Source organism: Pan troglodytes, chromosome 5 (genome assembly GCF_028858775.2).
Source record: "Pan troglodytes isolate AG18354 chromosome 5, NHGRI_mPanTro3-v2.0_pri, whole genome shotgun sequence".
In the NCBI taxonomy this organism is placed as follows: Eukaryota; Metazoa; Chordata; class Mammalia; order Primates; family Hominidae; genus Pan; species Pan troglodytes.
Window position 1 is genome coordinate 148,990,742 of NC_072403.2, and position 15,583 is coordinate 149,006,324.

The 15,583-nt window shown below is 39.7% G+C and overlaps 1 protein-coding gene across 3 annotated transcripts in view; it reads right to left on the minus strand.

Moving 5' to 3' along the window:
• Positions 1 to 2,073: 2,073 nt before the first annotated feature.
• The window catches only part of IL22RA2 (interleukin 22 receptor subunit alpha 2), a 29,827-nt gene continuing 16,317 nt past the window's right edge, over positions 2,074 to 15,583 (minus strand). Inside the window, exons 4-7 of one of the 3 annotated variants that reach the window (XM_001171428.2) lie at positions 14,978 to 15,073; positions 13,190 to 13,368; positions 5,965 to 6,134; positions 2,074 to 4,030 (exon numbers count right to left, since the gene is read on the minus strand). In XM_001171428.2, the coding sequence (XP_001171428.1) occupies positions 3,881 to 4,030; positions 5,965 to 6,134; positions 13,190 to 13,368; positions 14,978 to 15,073 (595 nt within the window). In that variant the 3' untranslated portion in view covers positions 2,074 to 3,880. The remainder of the gene's footprint in view (positions 4,031 to 5,964; positions 6,135 to 13,189; positions 13,369 to 14,977; positions 15,074 to 15,583) is intronic. The other 2 variants (XM_527512.3, XM_001171411.2) reach the window with 2 other exon arrangements.

Sequence of the window (15,583 nt, forward strand, 5' to 3'; positions counted from 1 at the left end):
TCTTTCCTTCAGTCTCATTGGCACAAGAGAAGTTAGCTCTCTTCTGTTGCCCCCTCCCTCAAACAACTTTGATCTAACCCCAGGTAAAATAGGCTCATCTGCCTATAGGGTGTATTAGTCAGGGTTTCCTGAGGGACAGGACTAATAGGATAGATGTATATATGAAAGGGAGTTTATTAAGGAATACTGGCTCACACAATCACAAAGTGAAATCCCACAATAGGCCGTGTGCAAGCTGAGGATCAGGGAAGCCAGTCCGAGTCTCAAAACCTCAAAAGTGACAGTGCAGCCTTCAGTCTGTGGCTGAAGGTCTGAGAGCCCCTGGCAAGCCACTGATGTAAGTCTAGGAATCCAAAAGTGGAAGAACTTGGAGTCTGATGTTCGAGGGCAGGAAGCATGCAGCACAGGAGAAAGGTGGAGGCCAGAAGACTTGGCAGGTCTGTTCTTTCCATCTTCTTCTACTTGCTTTACTCTAGCTGCACTGGCAGCTGCTCAGATGGTGCCCACTGAGATAGAGGGTGGGTCTGCCTCTCCCAGTCACTGACTCAAATATTAATCTCTATTGGCAACATCCTCGTAGACACATTCAGGAATAATACTTTGCATCCTTCAATCCAATCAAGTTGACACTTAATATTAACAATCACATAGGGCATCCTGGTTTTTCATGGTTTTATCTACTTGCCACAACCTTTTTAGAGAAGACTCTAAAATTATTTTTTGTCAATGTGAGTCTTTTTTCCATACGCAATTTTACTCCCTCTCTCCTTTTGAAATCTGGGACAGGACTTCTGGACTTAACCACCAGCCAGGGAGAAGAAACAATACCAAGGAAGTGACACTCAGTTGGAGGAAGAATGATGATTATAGAATAACTCTCTGCTCTGGCACCAGGACTGCCTGAGATCTGGTCTCTGCACATCTTGGTGTCTGCATCCTGGTAAAAAATGGCCCACTTACCCACACTTACCCATGGAGGAAGATGAGGCAACAGGTTGTAAGAAATTACCAGAAAAGCCTCACTCCTCATCTCCTGACCCACCCCCTCATGCTCTCAGTGCTTCTACTCTTGCTTCATTAATTTATCCAACAAATACTAATTGTCTGCTAGGTACCAAGTTCTGTTATAGATAATTAAGATATGGCTGTGGAAAAAGAACCAGAAACCTGCCTTTACATTCTAGTGGAAGAGGAGGAAGATAAACAATAAAGAAGGTCAACAAGTAAACTATAGCATGTCAGGTGATTTAAGTGCTGGGAAGGAAACTGAGTGGTATAGATCATTGCAGAGGGTAGGTTGCAATTTTAAATGGAATAGTGAAGTTAGCCTCACTGATAAGGCAGTCTTCCAGCAAAGATCTGACAGAGGTGAGGAAGTGAATCTATGGAAACCTGGGGGTACAGCCTTCCAGCAAATAACAGGTGCAAAGGCCCAGAAGCCTAGGGCATTTGTATTTGAGGGCAAGCAAGGGGTCTGTGTGCTGGAGAAGAGTGAGCAAGGTGAGAATTAGGGAGTGAGGCCTGGGAGATTATGAGGAAAGGAAACAGATCATACAGCGCCTTGGAGGCCATTATAAAGACTTTGGTTTTTACCCTTATGAGATGGGAAGCCATTGGTGGTTTTAGAGCAGGAAAATGACATGATCTGATTTATGTTCCAAGGCTCATGCTGGCCACCTTGTTAAGACAAAACTGGAGGGAGGCAAGCAGAGTGGGGACACCAATGAGGTAACCATAGTGACCATCCAGAGCAGAAATGATGGTGGCCTGGAATAGGTAGTTCTGAGAAGTGTTGTATTTTGGAGGTAGATCAATAGAATTTATTGGTGCATTGAATATATTTGATGTGAAAGAAAGCGGGGAGACAAAGATAACCTCAACGCTTTTGGCCTGAGCAGCTGTAAGACTGGGATTGCATTTGATCACAGGGCAAGCTCAGTCGGGCTCAACACTGTTTGCTCCTGCCTGGCTGGAACTTCGTGTGGGCCTAAGATGTTTAACTGGAATTTCATCTGGCAGACTTAAACATTGTATTCTTCTTTTAAAGTCTCAAATAACAAATATTCCAAAATGTAAAGCAAAAAATTCAAGGATTTATTGAAATCGTATGACAATATATCCCTAACACCATGAAGAAGATGACAATTATGATTTTCACAGAGTATTTTGCACTTACCTGAGCACAAAAGCAAAACCAGAGCAAGGCAAACAATATACAAACAAAACTTGATCCTATCTAATAACTTTCATGAAACAACCATAAATGAATTTTGTTTTATTAAGTCAGGCTTCAGGACTACTGAATTGCATTCACTAAAATGCTATTTGAAATTTTACTTACTCGCCACCCACCCCACTACTCTTAATTCATCGCCCTCTCCACAAAAGGACAAAAGGCAAAAAAGGTAGTAAGCAAAATATAAATAATAAGAATTCAAAAACAGAGATCAAAGTAAATTTTTTTTTCAGTCTCTGCGTCTATGCTCAAATCAATGTTTTCTGAGCATACAGGGAAGCAAGGAAACCAATTCTCTAGCTCTTACTCTGCCTCTTATTCTCCTCCACCCCCCAATACATTTCTGAATATTTTTTAATCCATTTATCACTGAGTACTTGCATATAACTAGAAGCACCGACTATATTGTTATCACACTTTGGAGCAATTTTCATGGGGAATTGTACAAATGTTCTCTGATATGTATCTCCTCACTAGAAAGACAACCTTAAACATATATAAAGACTTAGCCTCAAGTGAAGAAGGCAGCTTTCTGTTGACCACACTGAGCCTTAGGTCACCAGATTTCTACTCAGGAGAGGCAGTGAGCAGGAGGGGCCAGTTTGGAGGGCTTTGTCTAGCTCTATAGTCTCTGTAGGCACCTACCAACACCAGTCCTTCTCCTGCTAACCACTGTGTGCTTCCAGCTTCAAGCTGAGTTCTCTGCATGGGGTCGACCCCAGCAGTTCCCAATAAACCATCATTCATGGGATCCTCCTATATAGAGATGAGGAAGGCGCCACAAGCAAGACACTCTTGGCCAGAAGGGTTGAGTAATGAGGTTTCCTTTCTTCTTTGTCACTAAAAAAATTACATTTAATTTTGAGAATAAAGATAAGTTCTTCTAAGATAGGATTAAAAACTAAACAAAACAAAAACAAACAGAAAAGAAAACCTTAATATATCTTTTAAATGAGGGACAATTGTACAGAGTAGACTTCCTTGTTGTTGATAGTTTTAATTCAGATATCAATCCAGAAATCATAAGATTTTTTTCCCCAAAACCTGTTCTTATTTACATAAGTAGAATTTAAAACAAAATTTTGATTCATTAAGTAGAAATATTTAATAATAATAAATATATAAAAAGTATATTCATATAAAATAGAAATGTATGAAAAATATTCATCCGTATAGAAATTTTAAATTGTCAAAACAATGTCAATTTAATTGGCTCAATAAGAGAGTGAAAAACCATTGCTTCAGGACTGCCTCAGTCTGTAATGCTATTTTAAAAAAATTATTTCAACATTTTCTTAAATACTATTCCTTGGTTGTTAAATTTTTATTTTGCTGTCTTAGAAGAATGAAGGTTGTTATTAGGGATGTTACATTCAGAAATAAAGTTCTGAATTTCATAGAACACTTTATTCTCTGCCTTGTCTTTATATTTCAATTTTTGGGGGGAATGTTGTTCAAATACAGTTTACAAATGAAATATAAAGGATGAAAGAATGGGTAAACAAAGAAGTCCCCAAGGTGTAACAGTGAATATTGCTTTAAGAAAATACAAAAACAATTTTAAATAAGATCCTTCAAACACGAGTCATCCTGTTCTCAGGGAGCTTTAGAATTTCCACATTGCTGAGTGCCAAATTCTACAAGTCATGGAATTTCCACACATCTCTCTTCACTTCTCTGACTTCTTCTGTCTAACATGGGCTGATATATTTCAGCCACTACACAGTAGCTGGAGTGTGGTGTTAGAGCTTCAATTTCAACCACTCTGTGAGCCCCTTCATAAACCTTTTGCTCCTACACACGAGAGAGAAAATAATCAGTTGGTAAATGGCTGCCATTAAGTCACAGCTGCATTTTTGTTTAAATTAACAAGTTGTACATGGTCACAGCAGTAGATAGGTTGTGGGGTTTCTTCCAAGACACACCCTTCTTTTCTAGAGTCCTAGGCCATAGCCTGGTAAAGGGACAAGGCAAGTGGCCGTGTAGGTGCAACTTGACTTCTCCTTGAGGGCTGTTGGCTGGTTGACCCTGTGGTCAGAGTCTTCTTTTTAAGAATTTTGTTTGCTTTTTGAGACACAGTTTCACTCAGTTGTCCAGCCTGGAGTACAGTGTTACTATCTTGGCTCACTGCAAACTCCACCTCTCAGGTTCAAGGGATTCTCGTGCCTCAGCCTCCTGAGTAGCTGGGGTTGCAGACGCATACCACCACGCCTGGCTAATTTTTGTATTTTCAGTAGAGATGGAGTTTCACCATGTTGGCCAGGCAGGTCTTGAACTCCTGACCTCAAATGATTTGCCTGCCTCAGCCTCCCAAAGTGCTGGGATTACAGGCGTGAACCACCCCGCCTGGCCTTCTTTTTAAGAATTTGAAGTGTGCAGTGAGAGTGATGTGCAGCGAGATGAGCAGAGGTAACTGCAGGCATGCAACTGTGGCCACAGAGAGACAGAAAGTCAGACAGACAGAGCAGGATCCCTTAGAACTCACTTCCATTTCCCTTCCCAGTCACCGCTAAGCCTGCCGGCACTCTACGTCCTGCCTCTGTCCCTGAGATTGCTTGCCTATCTCCTAATTATCCCTCCCCTCCTCTTTTGTTTCTAAACAAGTTAGACTGTGGTTTCTGCTCCTTACAACAAAAACCCCTTATCTTAGATGACACCAAAAAAGGAACAAATTCAAGTATCCACCAAATCCAGACAGAAGCACCGATGGTGGATTAGAATACCACTGCAACGCCCGGCATGGTGGCTCATGTTTGTAATGCCAGCAGTTTTGGAGGCCAAGGCAGGCGGATCAGTTGAGCCCAGGAGTTTAAGACCAGCCTGGGCAACATGGCCAGAGCCTGTCCCTACTAAAAGCACAAAAAAACATAGCTGGGCATGGTGGCACGCACCTGTAGTCCCAGCTACTTGGGAGGCTGAGGTGGGAGCATCATTTGAGCCCAGGATGTCGAGGCTGCTGTGAGCTGTGATTGCACTGCTGCACCCCAGCCTGGGTGACAGAGTCAGACCCTGTCTCAAAAAAAAAAAAAAAAAAAAAAAATTGCAGCAAAACTGGCACAAAAATAATCATGTGATTCAAAAGCTATTTTAAAATAAGGTGTGAGTCTGGGCATGGTGGCTCATGCCTGCAATCCCAGCACTTTGGGAGGCCAAGGCTGGAGGATTGGTTGAGGCCAGGAGTTTGAAACCAGCCTGGGCAACATAGTGAGACCTTGCCTCTACAAAAAAAAAAAAAAAAGCTGGATGTGATGGTGCATGCTTGTAGTCCCAGCTACTCAGGAGGCTGAAGCAGGAGGACCACTTAAGCCCAGAAGTTAGAGGCTACAGTGAGCTATGATCACCACTGTACTCCAGCCTGGGTGACAGAGTGACACCTGGTCTAAAAACAAAATACATAATAAATAAATAAATAAATAAATAAGGTGTGCAAAGCCTGTAAAAATGAATATTTGTGGCAGTCACCTGCAATTAAATACTGTTAATACCAATCTTTAGCTATGCAGGGAAGACTGTAGAGACAAACCGGAGGATGGAAAGGGCACACACACATTCTGATGGTGATGCCACCACCAACCGTGGATCAATGCTGGCTGAGAGTAAGAAGGAATTAAAGATAAGGAAAAATAAGAGGAGGCAGAATAGCAGAAGAGGACATCTCATATGACCAAAATATTGGTTAAATAAACAAAAGAAAAAAACTCTAAATATATCTATTCATCTGAACTTACCTTTTCTAGTGAATTGTTAATTATAAAAACTTGGTATAGTAGTTCATAGTAATCTTCTATAGATACATTTTTTTCCTTTTGGTATCTATATGGTAAATTTGGAGCATGCAGAATTACCAACAAAGATCCATTGACTTGGGTTATATTCATGACTGGAGGATCTATTTTTGCTGAAGAAAAAAACATAAAAATTTGACAAATCATCAAAGAATGTATTATATACAGACACATTATGTATAATGACAAATCAGCATGGTGGGAGGATCACCTGAGCCCAGGGAAGCCGAGGCTGCAGTGAGCTATGATCATGCCACTGCACTATAGCTTGTGTGGCATAGTGAAATCCATGTCAAAAAACAAAAATAAAAAAGAAAATTGCATATGTATTTGAATCTCGAACCTTTATAAATGTAGAGAGTGTTAGATTCTTAGCAGAATAAAGATGGAAACATACAAATTACTTTCCTCTGTTTATTGGAAGGGCTTTTCTTAGTCCGACTTTTGTTTGTTTGTTTGGTTGGTTGGTTTTGGGTTTTTTTTTGAGACAGGATCTCATTATGTTGCCCAGGCTGGGCTCAAACTCCTGTACTCAAGTGATTCTCCTTCAGCTTCCTGAGTAGCTGAGATTACAGGTGCATGCCACCACATCCAGGCTAGTCTGACTTTTTATTGACAGTGTAGCCCTTGGAGGTTCTAAGACTTTTGTAGGGGTATTAGTTCTAACTCCCTGCCTTGTGCTGGCCTAAAACCTTGTCTTTTGTCCTGGGAGTGGCTGTTACCACTTAGGGTCTAGTTACCATATCCAGCAAATGCCTTCAGGGTAGCTGGGGCAGTCACTGTGTTGGTCTTCTGGTTCCCCTTTGATTTCCATTTACTTTGTTTTGGCCCCCAAGGATTCCCTTTATTTTTATTTTTGCCCCTCTGTGGAGTTTGGAGAATGTGTTTTATTTTATCCAGAATTTCTAAGTGTTTTAGAAGAAGAGAGTTTCCTACTCCCAGGCTATTTAATTTGGAACCATACGTTTTTAAAGCACTTTCCAACTGTATTGGAATAATGTGATAGTTAACTTTAAATACACATGTCCCTTTTGCAGTGAGGCACATATTTCAGGCATTGTCCTATCAGTGAGTCAGCTGTGGACATCACAGGGCTCCTGGCTTATGATCTGTGACGCTAGATTTTGCAACTGATTGCAAAATCAGTTTTGCAATCAGTTGCAAGTTTCTTGACCCATTCACTGGATTGTGATTGTGTTACAAGACCAAGTCAAGATTATTTGACCTCATAGCACTTTACTCTTTAACAGCTCTCTCCTTGAAATATTACCTTCCTGCACTATTCATGAACATATCAGCCCACAGATTTCCTCCTACCTCTTTGGCTATTCCTTCTCAGTCTCCTTTTAAGATTTTTCTTACTCAGGCATCTTTGGGTGAAAGTCCCTCAATATCTGGTCTTACTCAAAACTGCCTCTCACTCACTACTCTCTCCCTAGGCAATCCTATCAATGTCCACTGTACTATATGCATGAAATGACTCACAAATTTTTGTCTCTAATAAAGACTTTACTTTGAGTCTTGGATCTGAAGAGATATGTCCCCTGGATCTCTTAAAAGCATATTAAGCTTAACATATTCAAAACCAAACTCATAATCTCTATTACCTTGCATCCCACCAAACTGGTCTTTTTCATCAAACCCCATCAAAAACATCTCAGCAATTCATCTAATTATGCATGCAAGAAACTTAGAGGTAATCTTTGACACGTTCTCTTCACCATTATATCCGATCTATCACCTGGTCATGCCAATGTTTCTTACTAAATGTCCCTCCAGGAATAAATTTTCTCTAGTCCTTTTCATAAGCCAAATTCGGTCTCCTGTAGACTATTATTAGTAACCTGCTACTTCACTTATCTGCATCCAACCTGTTCCCCCAAATATAGTCAAAATGATCTTTTCTATACACAAGTCTGATCATATGGCTCCTGAGTAAAATTACGTTTTTCTGGAGGAAGTCACAACTCCTTAAAAAATTCTTGTACCTGCCTACCTTTCCAGTCCCATCTCATTATGGACTCCTTCCTGCATGCTCTTCTTCAACATATTGGTTATCTTTCAGTCCCTTGAGTTTGCTATGCCAGAGGGCCTTTGCAAATGCTGTTCCCTTGCTTGAAATGCTCTATTCTTTGCCTCAAGTGATCCTCCTACCTCGGCCTCCCAAAGTGCTGGGATTACAGGCATGGAGCCCACACACCTGGCCTTCACATCTATTTTTAATCCAAGTAATTCTAAGGTCAAATAATACTGAAATCTTGCTAAGTATCAAATGCTGCTTTTAACTGAAGAAACTTTACTTTGTTTTATTTTATTTTTAAAATCTTGCTTTGTCTCTAGATAGACACCATAAATCAGAACTTCTTAATCTAAGATAACATCCTGCTGCTCAAAAACAGGTGTCAGAGGAGCCAATGCATGCAGCTGGCTCATTAGTCTATATCACAGATGCCACAAACATGCTGTCTTGAGGAACTGGAAACGTGTTTTTTGAAATATGTTCTTCAGAAGTTCTTAGGAGCTGTGGTGGGAGAGCGCAAGCCTGGGGGTGAGGAGACAGCTGAGTGGGTGATTCTTCTCACTATTGCATCAACAAGAGTAGTAGCTATAGACTGGGTTTCTTATTCTTCTACTAAGAGGCCCCAAAATAAAATGGCTTTTTAAAGGACCTGGTCTAAAGCTTTTTTCTTTTCTTTTCTGATTTTTTTTTTTTCTTTTTTAGGGAGAAAGGTCATATAGAAAACACACAAACCCTTCTTAACTCAACACTATCCCAATTTAAATAGAATTGAGCTAAAGCTGTGTCAGTCAATGTCTTTGGCTATTCTTACCTGACTGGCCTAATGGCTTAGACTGAAGGAAACTTTGTTTGATAAGTAAATTTGAATGTGACCCTATTTCTAGGCTTGAATATAATAATCAAACTGATCTGTGAATTCCCTTCACTGGTGTTCATCAGTTTAGTCATGAAATCTCCTTTTCCTCAACTAGAGAATTGCTTGTTGAGTATATTGGCTTTGAATTTCAATGTATCCAAGAGACAACCAAGAGTTACCATGAATTAGTTTGCTCAACTCTATTCCACCCTCCTGCTAATTAGAGAGTTGGGGGAAAATGCATCTAGCATTTTGGACATTATCTAATTAATTTGGATCTAATTGGACCTTGCACCAGTTAGAAGAGGTGTATGGATGGATCCCTAAGTACTAAGATACAGAATGTGAATATTTCTGTGGCCATATGAATGCAAAGCAAAAGGCTCATACTGAAAAGTGGTCTTAAAAAATCTAGGTGGTTAGAGAATTGCAAGGAACCCATAATAGTCAAAACAATCTTGAAAAAGATGAATAAAGAGGAGGGCTCACCCTTCCCAATTTCAAAGCTTACTACAAAGCAACAATAATCAAAATAGTGTGGTATGGGCACAATGATGAATGTATAGCTCAATAGAATAGAATTGAAAGTCTGGAAATAAACCACACTTCTATGGTCTATTGATTTTCAACAAGTGTGCCAAGAACTCTCAATGGGATAATTTTCAACAAATGGTGCTGGGACAGCTGGATAGTCATATGTCAAAGAATAATATTGGGCCCTTACCTCACACCATATACAAAAATTAACTCAAAATGAATCAGACTTAACTGTGAGAGATAAAACTATAAAACTCTTAGGAGAAAACATAGGGTAAATCTTCATGATTTTGGATTTGGCAAAGGATTCTTAGATATGACACCAAAAGCACAAGCAACAAAAGAAGAAATAAATTGGATTTCATCCAAATTTAAAACTTGGTGTCAAGTGATACCATCAAGAAAGTAAAAAGACAACCCACAGAATGGGAGGAGCTAGCTGAGGATCATATATCTGATAAGGCATTGGTATGCAGAATATATAAAGAACCCTTACAACTCAAAAATAAAAAGATTTGATTAAATTTTTTAAATGGGCAAAGGATCTCAATGGACAATTCTCCAAAGAAGGTACAAAATAGCCAATAAGCATAAAACAGAAGCTCAACATCATTAATTAGCAGGTAAATGCAAATTAAAACCACATGAGTTACCTTTTTATACCTATTAGGATGGCTACAGTCAAAAAAGATTGGTAAAAATGTGGAAAAATCAAAACTCTCATATATTGCTCATGGGAATGTAAAATAGTGCAGATGCTTTGAAAGTAGTCTGGCATTTCCTCAAATGATTAAATATAGAGTTACTATGAGACCCAGCAATTCCACTCCTATGTATATATTGAAGAGAAATATAAAGGTATGCCCAGCTGTGTGTGGTGGCGTATGCCTGATAGTCCTTGCTACTTGGGAGGCTGAGGTGGAAGGATTGCTGGAGCCCAGGGGTTCAAGACTGAAGTGAGCTATGTTTGTGCCACTGCACACCAGCCCAGGTGACAGAGCAGGATCCTGTCTCTCAAAAAAAAAAAAAAGAAAAAAAAACAAAAAAAACTCCCACTCAAAAATTTTTACATGACTGTTTATAGCAGCATTATTCATAATAGCCAAAAAGTGGAAACTACCCAAATGTCTATCAACTGAGGAAAGGATAAATAATATGTGGTATATCCATATAATGTATTATTTGATCACAAAATAATGAAGTACTGATACATACTACAATCTGAATGAACTTTGAAAACACGTTAAGTGAAAGAAGCCAGTCAAAAAAATCATGTATTATATGAGTCTATGTAGAACAGGGAACTCTATAGAGACAGAAAGATTAGTAGTTGCCAGGGCTGAGGGCTAAGGGAATGGTGAGACTGGAAGGTGATAGCCAAAGGGTATGGAGTTGCTTTTTGAGGTGATAAAAATGTTCTAAAATTGACTGTGAGTGATGGTTGTACATATTTGTGAATATAGTAAAAACCATTAAACTGTATGCTATATGCTTAAAGTATAGGCTGTGTGAATTATATCTCAATAAGGCTGTTTAAAAAAATCTAAGTGGATGCAGTGACCATCTATTTCCCCAGTGTCCTGTAGTTGCTCTATGGGCTCTTGAACAAAATAGTTGCATGATGGAGGCTATATATAGACTTAACAATATGGATCTCCTCTTACCAAAGTTGGTCTGACCTGCAGAATGTCCAACTTTCCAGTAAGGAAGATCAATGTTGAACCCCTAGTATAGTGCCATATTCCAGGGGCTCTCGTCTTCCATCTCGTTGCAGGTAGGTTTATTTTTGTTCCCTTCCAAAAGGGAGGGGGCAAGAGACATTGGTTATAGATTTTCTTTACTGCTGGGTATAGATTCTGGTTACAGATTTTGTTTATAGATTTTTATTTACTGCTTCAATGCTTTTATTAGCAGACCCCTCACCACTCCTGGGACCACACATACACCCATAGATGTAGTCAATGCCTTGTTCATGAGCATAGTACTCCACAATACATTGCTTATGACAAAGAACTTAAGTTAATGTGAAAGGAGTGAAGCAAGGTCTCAAGACCCATAGGACAAATATATATCATATATTTGTCACTCAGAAATCCATGACTTTATAGGAAGGTGAAATGGATAATTGAAAACTCAGTTTGAGAGACGTCTTGTGAATTGGCATATGAATTGGTAAATGCTCCAATTGGTAAATGCTTCACTAAGCCTAGGGCCAATATATGGTGCTATTTCTTCCATAGACAGAATTCACTGGTCTAGGATACAAGAAGTAGAAGTGGGAGGGGCAACTCTGACTGTTACCCATAGTGAACAACTTATGACATGTTTATATTTCCCATATGCTTGGCCTTGAATTCTTCTGGTTTATAACAAAAATGGTTTCCAAAAATTGGAAGTCGAGGCTCTCTCCTGACCATTTGGAGTGCCTCATGCCATTTAACTAACAAAAAGAAAATGAGGTTCTTATATTGTCTAGGGTGATTCATTCTGATTTTCAAGGCATAATATAGTTATAAATACAATGGGGTCAGGTGGAAGAATTCTTGGTATCCTCTGGTGTGTCTCTTAGAGCTTCTCTATTCAGAAATAAAAATTAATGTAAGGTTAGGTCAAGCAGAGACAGGAAACACCAAAAGGACTCAAACTCCTCGTGGATAAAGAGCTGAAGTGCTGGCTGGAAAGAAAGTGAATGTTGAGTTTATAATGAAGGAAGAAGTCATAAATATTAACTACAGCTTCATGACTAGTTGACTAGTTGCAATTCTGAGGACTGTGGTAAATATCTTTATTTTTTTTCTTGTTCTATTTACACACATCTTTATATCTATACATTAAACCCCTTCTCTCTCTCTCTCTACTATTTTATCCAATGTCTGTTGGTAATGGTTAATTTTAACACCTATATCTTAGATTATATTATTCTATGATTGTGACTAAACTAAAAAAGGAATAAATATCCTTCAGGATGGATACTGAGAAAGCACTTTTGGTCTGCCTTTTTGGGGAGGTGACTAAAAGTCTTAATTTCCTCAATAGAAAATTCCTCTAATGAGTATTTTCATGAACTTAACCTTCATGTTTGGGGAAGGACTAGGGCACTATGACAAATTCTGCTGTCTAAAAATACTTTTTTAGGGGCTGGGCATGGTGGCTCACATCCATAATTCCAGCACTTTGGGAGGCCAAAGGGGGCAGATCACCTGAGGTCAGTTTGAGACCAGCCTGGCCAACATGGTGAAACCCTGTCTCTACTAAAAATACAAAAATTAGCCAAGGGTGGTGGCACACACTTGTAATCCTAGCTACTCGGGAGGCAGAGGCCGGAGAATCGCTTGAACCAGGGATGCAGAGGTTGCAGTGAGCCAAGATTGTGCCACTGCACTCCAGCCTGGGTGACAAAGCGAGACCCTGTCTCTCTCTCTCTCACACACACACACACACACACACACACACACACACAAGGTGACAAATTGATGGAGTGGAGGCTCTGCAGTCAGATGTAGCAAATTTGAACCCTGACTTGGATAATACAGGTCACGAGATTGGAGCAATGACTAAAGCCTCTACATCTTGATGTTCTGGGCTAGAAAATTAGGATAATAAAAGCTATCTCCTTGAGTTGTTCTGACAATTAGACCAAAAGAGATAATGAAGTAGAGACCTCAGCAAAGCACAAGGCCTAGTCACTAGCCGTGCTCCGGGAGGGCTGTCCAAAAGCAGGAAGAACAAGGGCAAAGAAACTCCATGGTACTCACTTTCCCACCAGGGAGTGAACCGCGGCGTCATGCTCCATTCTGAGTAGCTCCCAGCCGACGCCGCCCTCACCCTACCGTAATAAGGTTCCTGTATGTCTGAGGTTTCACTGGTAAGGTCACAAAAGAGTTCTTGAGTACCCCAACAGTCTTCTTTATTTTTCCATTGTCTCTGTCCATATCTGTAGCAGGGAAAAGGCAAAGATCTGAGTTTCTTTTCTCCACTCAAGGAGTCTTCAGTATTTTCAGACTAATAATTTTTTATACCTGATTCTAGTAGCAATACCACCATGATAGCTTATGGCTCCTCTTCAGAATCTTTAAAAAAATTCCTTCTTATTAACTGTTTCAGTCCATTTTCTGTTGCTATAACTGAATATCTGAGACTGGGTAATTTATAAAGAAAAGGAATTTATTTCTTACAGTTTTGGAGGCTAGGAAGTCTAATGTCTAAGAGCCATAAGAGCCACATCTGGTGAGGGCCTTCTTGCTGGTGGGGACTCTCTGCAGAGACTTAAGGTGACAGAGGACCTCACAGGGATTCAAGAGAGATGGCATATATATATATATAAAACAGACCAACTTTTTTGATAACTAGCCCACTTCCTCAATAACACGTTAATTCGTTAATCCATCAATGGATGAATCCATTCATGGGGGCAGAATCCTCATGACCCAATCATCTCCCCAAAGTCCCACCTCTCAACATTGCTGCACTGGGGATCAGGTTTCCAACACATGAACTTTTGGGGGACACATAGAAACCACAGCATTACCTAAAGTGCTGTCTTGCTGGAAGATAAACATCCCTGGCACTTTCTGTATCACTAACATAAGGGTTTTAACCTTTTTTTTAATACTTGGCAAAATGTTCTTTCTGGTGTGTGGACTGACTTCCATTTTTGAATACTCACTCTCCACATCCTTAATGCTCTGTGGTTTTGGCTCTTTGTGGTTTTTCTCCACTTCTCATCAGCTTGCTGTTGAGTAATGTGGCTGCTTCTGAGAAGTTGCTACCACTTTTCATCTCAGGTGTTGCTTACCCAACATACATGATTAATCTCTTTATTGAAAATTGACGGGAACTTTTAGTGAGGACTATATATGGAGCCCTGTAATTAGGGGTTGGGAGAGGGGGAGGGAATCCCATGAAAAAAGGTAGTGAGGCAAGAGGCAGAGAGGTTGACTCAGCCTGAGGCCACAGGATGGTGTAATAGTCAAAGGGAAGATTCACGCTTTGTTTCCTTACCTGCCATAAATCAGACCAATGTAACAAAGTGATGGTGGGGAACAGAGAAGGAATTGGAGTCTGGGGAGAAAGGTTTCCCAAAATATTTATTGAAAGATTTAAAATCTAGCTTTCTAGACACATAATAAGGAAGATAGACGGTATCTGTACTCGGTAATCTACATGGTGACAGCAGTTTCATTCCATCACAATTAAAGCAGAACCACAACATATATTGAGTATAATTTGATGTTTTAAAATTATTATTTATTTATAATAAGTCTTGAACTTAGCTGTAATGACAGACTTCTCTTTTAAAATAATATCTCATTGTTTATCCTATTCTAAACACAAGGGATATAACAGTATTATAGCCCATGAACTGGATACGCTAAAGTGAAAGTTCTCAAAATTATAAATTTGTCTTGTGCTGTTGAAAATCCCTTAGAGACAGGAATGGATTCAGGTATTCTGGGGTCTGAAATTTATATAATCTTGGTCCATTTAATGTTTCTATAACAGAACACCTGAGGCTAGGTAATTGATAAGGAAAAGAGGTTTACTTAGCCAATGTTCTACAGCCTGGGAAGTTACAAGAAGTGTGCTGCCAGCATCCACTTGGCTTCTGGTGAGAGCTTTTCATGCTGCATGAGAACATGCTAGAGAAGGTCAATGGGGAAAACAGATCGTGTGAAGAGGCCAAACTCAAGGGGCATCCTGGCTTTACAACAACCACTCTCATAGAAACATTTCCATGACAAATTCAGTCTTGCAAGAGTGAGAACTCACTCAACTGCAGCAATAATGGTACCAAGCCATTCATGAGTGCTCCATCCCTATGACCCAAACACCTCCTACGAGGCCCTACTTCCAACACCACCACACTAAGGATCAAATTTCAACATGAATTTTGGTGGAGACAAACTCAAACCATAGCAGCTTGGGAGTCCTCTTTAAGAAAAGATTTATAAATATAAAATCCTTGCATTGGGGTCCTGACATTTAATCTTCATTAGATTCATAGTAAAACAGTTTCTAATCTTCTTAGTACTTTGGACCACAAATAGGTCCACTTTTGACCTATTTATACTGCTCCAGGGGAAGCATAAAAAGTGTACCAATCTACTTCCTACATGCTGAAAGTATCTCCAGCAATGCACAAATCTACT